Below are 11,699 nucleotides of genomic sequence, written 5' to 3' on the forward strand. Positions count from 1 at the left end.
ACAACATAGTGATTTGACAACTCAATACGTTATGCTCTGCTCACCACAAGTGTAGCTACCATCTGTCACCACGCAGTGCTAGCACAATACCGTTGACTGCATTCCCTGTGCGGCGCCTTCCATCCTGGTGACTTGTCCATTCCGTAACTGGAAGCCGGTAGCCCCCACTATCCTTCACCTGTTTTGCCCACCCCACCATCCCCTCTCTTCCGCAACCATCAGTTGGTTTTCTGTATTTATGGGTCTGTTTCAAAGCAAATTAATTGTTCATATTTATGAATGGTCACCAGAAAATAGAGTTGGACTTTAAATAATAAGATTACTACTTTAATGATACCATATTTAAGCTTATTTAAAATATAAATTTTTCTTATACAATACCTTGAAACTATAAAGAAACATAAAGAAGAAATGTTATCTTTACTCCTATTCCTCAGGGAAAAGCATGGTGTTTACGTTTGTAATTTTCTCTCTTTAAGCATATAAAAACTCAAAGCATATGTATTTCTTTTTATTTTATTTTATTTTATTTTTATTTATTTTTTTATTTTTTTTTAAGCATATGTATTTCTATTTAATATTTGAAAGGATGGAGACTTACTGGCTGTATTATTTTGCCTGGCTTAATAATAGTGTGCATATTCCCCCATATACCTAAATATTCTCTTTTATTGTTATCTTTCATTGTTGTCATATTATTTCATCATGTGGTAGAATCATACTTACTTAACCAAATCTTTAATTTTGGACCATTAAGTGATTTCCAATTTATCACCAGTAAAAATAACTCTTTAATAAACATTTTTGTGGTTATGTCTTGAACATCAGAGATTATTCCTTGAAAGTCCTCCATCCTCCTCCCAAAATTGTCACATCAAAAGAAACATGGAATCTTTTTAGGGTTTTTGATAAGTATTTAAAAACTGTATTCCAAAGGTTTCTCTAGAATTTTATTAGCATTTTAATCTCAGCTATGATAGATTTTCATGTATTAAAATCTAGTCAAAATTATGAAAATTAGGAACAAGATTAGAAAGAAAATTTCTGTATTACTATCACAAAAACTTTGAATCAAATCAATATTCATTGTAGGATCTAATATTTCAATAGCATTCAATCATTTTAAAAATGTTTCTAATTTTATTGAATCCCTATATTTATGTGAAATAACCAGTTGAACTGTTACCTTTTTCAGAGGAGGGAATTGCCATTATAATTGCCATTATATTGTAAAAGCCAAATAAAATACAGGTAACTGGTAGTTACCTTCACTACATATTAACATAATTATCTAAGGTGAATATAGCCTAAAATTCAACATTTTAAAAATTAGCTTGAACATAGGAACATAGCTTTTAAAAAAGCTTGAACATAGGAGCAAATCAAGTGATATATCTGGAATATCCTTCCACAGCACACTACACCTTTCCTACTATATACTTCATCACTACCATAATGTAATTGTTTACTTTATTGTTTGTTTTACAAATAGCCCCTTCAAAAAGAAAGACAAGGCTATGTAGAAATACACATATTATGTAAAAATGCTGCTTTATGCCAATACTAGAAATTTAATGACATAATGTTCCCATTTATAACAATCATCACTAAAAGTTAACATGTCACTTTGAGCCAGGTTCTATTCTAAGTTCATTTCCATATATTAACTAATTTAATTTCTACCCAATTTTGAGTAAATTTCTAACTAATGCTAACTAAAACAGCTGGGCAAATAGGGAATGGCAGAGATAAAACAGGCAATATTTCTCTTGTTTTCCGGCCTTTAGCGACACTTTCCACTTACACATTTCATAACACATGAATCACAAGACATTGCTTTCTAATGTGACTCAGGAGCACATTATTGTCATTCATGATAGGATACTAGAGTCTGAAGGCCATTTGTTTCATGTTACAGCTGTGGGAATTGAAGGACATGGAGATGAGGAAACCTCTATATTTTTTATCACTAAGCAATACCTGGAATCAACATTTCTTTTCAATATGCCATACTAATGATAATAATATAGAGGTATAGAATAGCATTCAGAGAAGCATTTGGAAAAGAATAATGTGAAATATACTTTAGCTTTCAGAGAAGAATATTGTGAAACACATTCATAAAACAATTGTGAAGGGAACCGAATTTTTCCTGACTGAAGTTCTTTTTTTTTTTAATTTTTATTTATTTATGATAGTCACACAGAGAGAGAGAGAGAGAGAGAGAGGCAGAGACACAGGCAGAGGGAGAAGCAGGCTCCATGCACCGGGAGCCCGACGTGGGATTCGATCCCGGGTCTCCAGGATTGCGCCCTGGGCCAAAGGCAGGCGCTAAACCGCTGCACCACCCAGGGATCCCCTGACTGAAGTTCTAGAGATTAATGTAGCACCTTGTTTCTTCGTCATGGATTACTTTGTGTAAATAGCTAAAATAAGTCTGGCACTTCAGAATTGAACAAGATGCTTTCAGAGCATCAGTTATGAGGACCTGTTATTTTTTTATTGGAAAGAAGATGAGCTTTATAAACACAACTTCTCAAAATGCATGTAGGGGGCTCCTAGTTTCTCTATGCCTCTTTAGTATAAGGGGGGTGAATCATTACACAAAGGAAGAAAATAGTAGAGTCAAAAAATTTTTAAATGACATATATTCCTCCCAAGTCAATTAGAATATTTACTAGCATCTGCCATACAGAAAAAAAGTATAGCCCTTTGGAAATACATATGAAAACGATTCAAAAAGCACCAACTAAAACAGTTTTTAACAGTTGTTTGAACATCTTTAAAACAAAGATAAGTTTTTAGTATAGATAAGTTTAAAAAATGTTATAGTATTCTGTTTTCTGATTTCTAGTGTGATATGTAATTTTTAGTGTATTTTGAAGGAATGAACACTTCTTAGAAACCATTTTGTTGATTCTTTTATTTTAACACACATAAAATCAGCTTATAATGGCACTGAATACAAAAGACAGAGAAACACTATTGCACTCAGAAAATACTTCATAAGAAGCATTGCACATGATAGAATTGATTGAAAAAGGTACACATTGATAGTCAGATAAGACTATTATTACTCCAAGTTTGAACAGAAGTTTTCCTGACAGGAATTTACAACATCACATATTGCACATTTTCAAATATTTTTATCTGTTTCACAAATATTCCTTACATCTTTTGCTTTTGTCTGTATCTCCGTAAAATGCTACATAAAGAAGCACTAAATGTCCATGCTACCAGTTAAACTTTTTAATGTTTACATTCGGTTTTTAATATCACCATTTAACATCTTCAAATAGTGCAAATACACACTCAGTTTTGGTAGTCATTCAACAATAAATAATACCTTTAAGCCTAGTTATTTTATTATTTCTAAGTTCTATGAAATATAAAGTGCATCTTCTCCTTGGATGTAATGAGCAGTCAACCTGTGACTTTTTCAGCTCCTGGCAGGAGTGTTCCACAATGCAGATATTCCCGGAACTTCTCTTCCTTTTTTCCCATAGTCTTGTTTTGAAGGTTTCCGAAATAAGACATAATTTTTTCACAAAGTCTTTGTGGAAAATATCTGACCATAGAGCGACATCCGTCAACACAAATTTCTTTGAGTTCCATATTATAATAGTCTGTAAGCAAATATGTTTCCTCCTTATTTGGAGGATTTGCTACATATCCAGTGTAAATTATTTTCACACGCTGTACTGCTGACCTCTGTACTATTCATAAATGTACAGTTCTCAAATCCAGTAAGGTTGAGCCTGTCAGACAATAAATAAATTTAGAGTTCTTTTCTGTTCATCATTTCCATTCAGTTACATTAGAATGAACTTTGCAATGGTAGCCTCTGAATGTTTTGCTTAGTAAGTGATCATGAAACAAGTCAGCTGGTCATGAAACAAGTCAGCTGGTCAAGTAACCATAAACTAATTTGTCGATACTACTAATCAGTAGGTGAGAATGGAAAGAAAGGATATGTGGAAGGAAGATACAAATCTAAGGGAAAGAGTTCCGTTTATCTGGTTGGCATACCACCAGAGGAGTGACTCTTGGGTTACTTCTGAGTTAACAAACCCCTGGAGAAACAATTTTCGGAAAGTATACACAATCAACCATCATACATACAATTTTAGAGGGCTTACAGCTCCTGAAGCCAATTTACTTGTATAGTACCATAAGACACATATTAAAAATTTCTTTTCTAGCAACTTGAATTTATTTTCCATATCAGTAATTATTATAAAACTATTTAGATAGCTAGAAATTTATTCAATACTGAGTTTTCAGGTGGTAAGGTTAACACTAAATTTAAGGATATAAAATATCCTTCAAATGTTAAAATGTAAATCGATTACAGGTAATAAAATTAAAGTCAACATTTCCCATTTGGGGACAAGCTTTCTATTAGGTTCATAGAAGCTTCTAATTTGCTATTAGATATTTTATGCTGCATCCCTGTGGGGATGAGAACTGGGAAAGAGTAAAAGGGAATTTTTCTAAAAAATCAGCCTCTCAGGAGAAATATATATGAGATTGGAAATGTTGGATTTTTCTTTTTGCATCATAATAACTATTTCTGGAATATTTCTGAAACTATTATTCACACTAAAATGTGCTGAGATAAAATTACTAGAAGCATTTATTGTATGACTTCCAAGTAGATAAAAAGAAAAAAAATGGCAATATCAAAACCCTTCTTTAAAGAATTTGAAAGAGCATAAGCATACAAAACAGATTGATAAAGCTCTGCTCATCAAGGGCACAACCATCATATACAACAGTGCTTTGAAAGGAAAATGGCTTCCCTGAACTGCCATTCTGGGGAAGATAAAGACACATCTTGAAACTTACCAGTTGCTAAATTCTCTGCCATTTGACCATTTCCATGTCTGACCATCTTCATTTTTCAGAGCAATCCAATGTTTAACTCTACCCACATATCGTTTTAAAAAGATCTTGAGGAAAGCACAAAGGAGATGCATGTTAAACAACCCTTCTGGGTGAGTATATAATTAATTATATTATATTATAAATAATTTATATATTAATTATATAAATCAATCCTGTTTCTCAGAAGCTGCAGTTTAAGAAATGATAGCTAAGCTGATCACTTATTAGCTCTATTTAGGAGCAGTTCATTTGGATTTTTGGCCTTTGATGTTAAATGATCAAATCAAATTTACAAGATTAAATTGAACCCTGATTGTGACCTCAGACTGATCATATGGCTTTTTGTGACTAAATTTTCCTGCAAGGGAAATAGGCATAATGTCTTAACTCAGAAGGAAACAGAAAGAAATCACAGATTATCTATATTAAAAAATAGCAATATTTTTATGAAATTGTTTTGGAATACTATCTTACCATGTCCTTTTCAGAATCAATGAACGCAAGAGTAGCACCCTGTTTGTAGCAAAATTTTTGGGCCAGTGTCCAGTTCTTCGTTTCAGTAGAAATAAAATAGCATTTCCTCTGGTATCCAATCCAATCATCAGAGCATGAAGAAACATGGCTATTTGATGGCACTAGGGATATATCTGGATCTGGACAATTGTACTGGCCCACTGTGAACAGGAAAGTGATTTGTTTTAGTAACAAAAGAAACTAAATACACACAGTGTGCAAATTAGTTCAGGGGATGCTGTGCAGTGTTAGGTGACAATGCCAAGGATAAAAGATAAGGAGCAAATTCTGAGAAGAGCAAGAAGGCAGGTTCTCACCTTATCTAATTTCTTATTGTGCCTAATCATTATTGTTAGGATATAAGAAATAAGAGGGAATTTCTTGGGCCATTATATCAGAAAGAGATGGGGAAATAGAAAATCTTTCAAGTAGTCTTTGGACTAGACAGGGGACAGAGCATTATAAATTCAAATGCAAGCAGTATAACACTATATTGGGAGATAAAGGACAGAATAATTTGCAGGGAAGTAATTCAGAATATGGAAAGATCTCTGGCTGAAGATGTTTTATAAAATCATAAAATTTCATGTTTTTAAACACAAATGTATCTTGGTATTGCTGTATGTTTTGAAAAACATATCATAATCAACTCTTTGGGAGATTCTAGATATATTTTAAATTATTCATAACCACCATTTGTGGCCTTGGAGATAAAAGACAAAAGACTAATCAAATCCTGATTAATCTATAGCTTAGGTAATATTTTTTTTTCTGTTAACAATGAATGTGAAGCCCACATTTTTCCCCTAACTAAATGATTATTTATTTAGAATCCAAATCAGCCCCTTTCATTTCAGAGTATAAAATCTGCTCAAATGTAATTTTCTTCTACAATAATTTATAAAACACAGACATTTTCAATACTTGTAAAGAAGTGCTGGAGAACTCAGAAAAGTACTGCATTGATCATTTAAGGAATATGGAATTATATTTAGTATTTTCAACCATGTATATAAATTGGGATTATTCAAAATTAATCAGAATTTCTCATTAATTAGACCAAGTAATCCCTGTTGATTTCAGCTGGACGTGAATGCTAACAGTAGAGACTAAATGAACTCATGAAGTACAGACTCACCTGATAAAGCAATGAGAGCTATGATTAAAACAGTGATGAGGACCACATTCACAACAGCACATGGGATAGGAACTTGAAGGGATCCTTCATGCTGTGTTGCAAAATGAGGGCTGGCAGCCTGTTCTGAAGAGAGAAAGTTGATGATGAATTCAAGCCGACTGTAGAAGTGAGAAAGAGACATTCGATATTCTTCTGAGGCATTTACACTTTAATGCCTCCTTATGTTCTTATATTAAATTTATGTTAATTGCCCCCAAGTATTGAGTGAATTAAGATAGTGAAACAATCCAGAAATAATAATGAGATCATAAAATATCTCCTCAATCCATGCACTTAGCAGCTACAAAAATTCTAAGTATATCATAATTTTATTGTTTGAATCACAAGAACATTTATTAAATATCTGATTATCCTAGAAGACATATAAAATGGGACAACCTAAGCACAATCCTTTAAGCACTCTGTAGGTACTGTTTAAGAGATATGACATATAGGCAATAGATGTGAATAATGAATTAAAAAATACTGAATTGATTTATAAATAGCTACAACTAGCATGACAGAAAATTTTTAAAAAGATTGATTTTTTTGGTAAAGTTGTTACAGATATGAAGCAATTGAAATTTTCATATACTACTCATGGGAGAGTAAAATAGAAAAATAATTTTGAAAAGCCTTTTTTATACAATTAAATATATACCTATCCCATGTTCCAGCGATTTGACTTGTATAAAACAAGAATGTTCATAGCAGCTTTATTCTTAAGACACAAATCTTAGACATAACCCACATATCCACCAACAAGAATAAGGACAAATTATGGTAATCTGAACACTGTTTAGCAATTAAAAAAACTAATAAATGCAACAAAATGCATGAATCTCAAAAAAAAAAGTTGAGTAAAGAAAATGCAGCTACACCATATGCTATATATTTCCATTTATATGACATTCAAGAATAGCCGAAAAACAAGTGAAATTCGTCAGACTGAGAAAGGCAAATAAATACCATATGATTTCATTCACATGTGGAATCTAAAAACAAAAACAATGAAGGAACAAACAACAAACAGAATCAGACCTACAAATACAGAGAACAAAATGATTGTTGTCACAGGGGAGGAGGATGGGAGTATGGGTGAAGGGGGATGGAAGACACAGGCTTCCCGTTACGGAATGAATAAATCACAGGGATGAAAGGCATTGCATAGGGATTATAGTCAGTGATACTATAGTAGTGTTGTAAGATGACAGTAGTGACACTTGTGGTGAGCATAGCATAACATAAAGGGATGTAGCAGTTCTATGTTATACACCTGAAAATATTGTAACTATATGTGTTAACAATACTCAAAAAAAAAAGAAAGAATATTTGAACTAAACTATGGTGACAGAAATCAGAAAAGTAATTGCTTTTAAGTGTGTAGGAAAAGTAATTTGACCAGAAAGAAACACAGGGAACTTTCAAAATTTCAAATGTTGATTGGAGTTCTTATAATTCATTAAACTGCATACTTATGATTTATGCATCCATTATATGTAATTATACCTCAATTAAAAATGATATATGAATGAAAAGTTAAATATTTGAATTTTTCAAGAGAAGTTAAAATGATAGAAGAAATATAACAATATTAAACAACAAATGTTAGGAGAAAGTTATTTCATTTACCTTCCATATAATGCTGAAACAAAGTAAAAATTTGATTTCACCAATAAGAAATATTTTTTGTGGAATATGAATATGATGTGAATGATGATTCTTAGTTTATAAAAAACTAGAAGAATACCTGTTTTAGAATACAAATAAATAATGGTGAAGGAGAGAAGGGGATTTTGTGACCAGTCTGAATTTGATTTTTGTTAGGATGAGCTCTCAAGATTTTTAAAAATTTGTCCTCACAAGACATATATAGTTCCTTATTATGTTCTCAAAAATTGAAATGTAAAAGGCCATGAATGATATTAGGATTTACCATGCAAAATGGCCTCAAATGCAAACATATTCTTATATTTCTGTTCCTTGAAATATTTCTCTAAAGTTAAACTGAACAAAGAGAGCGCAAAAAATTGCACTGTTTACTGGTTATCAAATCAGTTTTTGCTTCTAGGAATTGTTTTTCCCAGCCTAGGTCTGCATTCTGGTTTTGCAAGAGAAGACTTTACTTTGCTTCTGGACAGTTCTTTTTCTTGCAGCTTCTCAAAGCAAACCTTCCTTTTCTCACCAGTATACAACTATCACCGGAAGCAGCCCTTTGTAGATAGTGTAGCAAGTTCAGAGCTGTCTGTCTAGTTTCACTTCTCTCCATGTGAGGGTCAATCATGCTGCTTAGACTCAGTGCAGTACCAGTTTTATTTCCTCAGCAAACACTAACTCATCCAGATAGTTCATGGACTCAGAGCCACCTCAGTCTATTGGTTTACCCAGTGGGCAAACTGGAGATGATTCTCAGACTGTACATTTGTTTTCCATTAGTGAGGGCTATTGTTACTCACAGTTTGAAATATCACCTAGGTGACAAAACACTCCCCCAACAGCATACTTCCGCTCTGATTATGGGCCTTGTTCATTACTGAAGAAACTGAAAATAAATCCACAATTATATATTGAGTCATCCAAAGGTGATGCCCAAGGATTGTTTATACTAATAAAGCAACCACAAGGGCAGCATAAACTAAACATTCAACAGAATATTGGATGAGCTCAGAAAAAGTTGAGGATTACTGAATTAGGTCCTTCTTCTTTTAACTATGCTTTTTACTTATTGAGTAGTTTTATTATTATATACATTTCTTCTTTTCAGCAGCTCAACTGGGCCATAGAAGTATGGTTACCTAGCTACCAGAAATCTGTGCGGCTTGCACTTGTTATCCACACTAGATTTTGTGTTCTTAGGTGAAAGATGGCTTTATCAGAAAAGATTGATGTCTTTTTAGCATAAACCAGTCTAATGGAAAGACACTCAGAAAACAATTCCTTCCTCCAGATTGTTCAGCTCTGCTGTTCATAACATATCCCTTTATCACTGGATAACTTTGCTTATAAGTAAACTGTCTCTCCTATATACTAGTGTTTTGGAATACCTCAATTAGAGCAGAAGATTAATAAATGGAACAAATCAAGAAAACCTCACAGAAGCACCTTATAGGAAAAACAATGGGAGCATTCAAGTAATAGGAAATAAGTCTGTGGACAGAACAGACGAATAGAAGAGAGAAAAGGTAAATAGCTAAGATGATCATATTTTGATGAATTTTGATGAAAACAAAAGAAAGGAAGAACCATGTATGATTCTCGTAGAATTTGAAGCCAGTGATTTAAAGGGTGAAATGGAATGATGAAATGAAAAGTTCCGTGGAGAGTACAGAAGCAGAAGTTTGTACTTTCAATAATTTTTCATGACATTCTCCTCAGAAATTACCTCTGAACTGGTAAATGTTCAGATATGCGTATGGCTATTCTCTTAAAAATTGGAAGCAATTTTCATTCTCTGCAACTGGAGGATGCTGTCATGAGAACACAAGATGAAGCAAACAGAAAGCATTCAGAGACACAAGGTGAAGGCAGTAAAGAATGTAATTGGTTATGGGGAAAACAGAATTGTTCTAAAAAGAGGCAAATGCTTTCTGGAGCATGTACGGATGGATACGGAAAATGGCGGCGAATGCACTGGGCCAGTGCAGGGAGTTTTCTAATTAAATCTGAAGAATTGATGTGATATAAACTGAAACAAAGAAAGAGATCTCTAAAGATCTTCAGAAATCCATATTTGTGGCTTCCTCTCATGTCTCAGGTATCCTATCTTTTCATAGATAGGTATTTACTTATCCCCATATTCTCCTTTACCTGCACTAAGGTAAAATGTAATCAAGTGTTTCTAAAGACAAAGACTTATTTTTTAAACTACTGTTATATATCAGATGATAGATAGATGGAAGACAGATAGATAGTTGAAAGAGAAAGAGAGAGAGAGTGGAGCAGGGCGGCGGGGGTGCGGGGGGAGAGCGCTTTGTTACCAGTATACAACAAATAGGGTCTGACTTACTTTGTTGTCCTTTCTCCGGATGCAAGGAGCTATTCTCTGTTATGCAACCATCTTCAGAATTCATCATTGTTCTAGTCAAGATTCCCTGGTTAATCCCAGGTCAAGCCAATCTACAGCAAAAGTCTCTGCTGGAGCTCTTGTTCAGTCTCTGACTCTGTGAGATAGCTCAGCATTTATATTCAGTTATATTGTCTCCACCCCCTTCCTCTTGCCTCCTAACCACTCAACTACATCAGTTCTCTTTAATGTATGCTCCATCGGCCCAATTTACAATGTGTTATTGTGGTAAGCTGCGGGTTTTCCCTGTTGTCTGAAATGTGCTTTCTCACAACTGTACATGTAGAATGAAGAGACAAGCTGGATTTTCCCAGAATCTGAGGCATCTATATCTAAATTTGTGAAAAACACAAATAGTTTAGAAGGCAGCATAATTACATAAAGAATTAAAAGTTAAGGATTCCTATCCTTTGAGGTGTAAGTAATTGGAGAATAATATTTCCCTTGAAATCTCACTCATTTTTAAAATTATCAACTAATATTTATTGAGCATGCACTGTGGACATGACACTGCTTGGTGCTAGAGGACTTTTTTAAAAAGATTTTTATTTGTATATTTGAGAGAGAGAGAGAGAGTGAAGAGGAGGAGAGGGAGAAGCAGGATCCCTGCTGAGCAGGGACCCCCCCCCCCCCATCTGGGGCTCAGTCCCAGGACTCTGAGATCATGAACTGAGCAGAAGTAAGACACTTAACTAACTAAGCCAACTGGGTGCCCCAAGGGGCTTGAAGATTTATTGTTAAACAGGAATTTTAAGATCTCTGTCCTCATGAATCTTTCTCCACTCTGGAAGAATTTTATTTAGGAATCTAAAAATTGGCTGCCAGAAGGGTATCATTCAACATTTCCCTGGGGAGTAGTTCTTTTAAGGTATCATTTAGCACATACTTGCTTCAAGGAAATAGAAACCTTGTGGTCTGGAACTTCCTTTCTATGTTCTAAAATTGTTTATCTTAAATTATCTGTTTCATTTATCTCCTGTCAATTTTTTGGTCATATTTTACTGTCATTTAGATTTCCCTTATTTCCTCTAATGTTTTATTTACTCTAAATTTCCCCTA

The 11,699-nt window shown here is 33.7% G+C and overlaps 1 protein-coding gene across 1 annotated transcript; it reads right to left on the bottom strand.

The window, feature by feature from the left end:
* Positions 1–2,908: 2,908 nt before the first annotated feature.
* On the bottom strand, positions 2,909–10,747 carry CD69 (CD69 molecule). The gene is made up of 5 exons (XM_038576755.1): positions 10,584–10,747; positions 6,539–6,661; positions 5,362–5,561; positions 4,849–4,952; positions 2,909–3,758 (listed from the first exon to the last, which is right to left on the bottom strand). Exons 1-5 carry the CDS (start codon positions 10,648–10,650, stop codon positions 3,650–3,652), a joined length of 603 nt encoding a protein of 200 aa, XP_038432683.1. The 5' UTR covers positions 10,651–10,747; the 3' UTR covers positions 2,909–3,649.
* Between the last annotated feature and the right edge of the window lie 952 nt (positions 10,748–11,699).

Source organism: Canis lupus, chromosome 27, assembly GCF_011100685.1.
Source record: "Canis lupus familiaris isolate Mischka breed German Shepherd chromosome 27, alternate assembly UU_Cfam_GSD_1.0, whole genome shotgun sequence".
NCBI lineage: Eukaryota > Metazoa > Chordata > Mammalia > Carnivora > Canidae > Canis > Canis lupus.

Excerpts from the sequence above, each read along its gene's own strand:
- CD69 (XM_038576755.1), bottom strand. The coding sequence starts at position 10,650 with ATGATGAATTCTGAAGATGGTTGCATAACAGAGAATAGCTCCTTGCAT. Across the intron at positions 6,662-10,583 it reads TCCGGAGAAAGGACAACAAA|AACAGGCTGCCAGCCCTCAT; the intron begins GTAAGTCAGACC and ends TTCTCTCTTCAG. Across the intron at positions 3,759-4,848 it reads GGCAGAGAATTTAGCAACTG|GCTCAACCTTACTGGATTTG; the intron begins GTAAGTTTCAAG and ends ATTGTCTGACAG.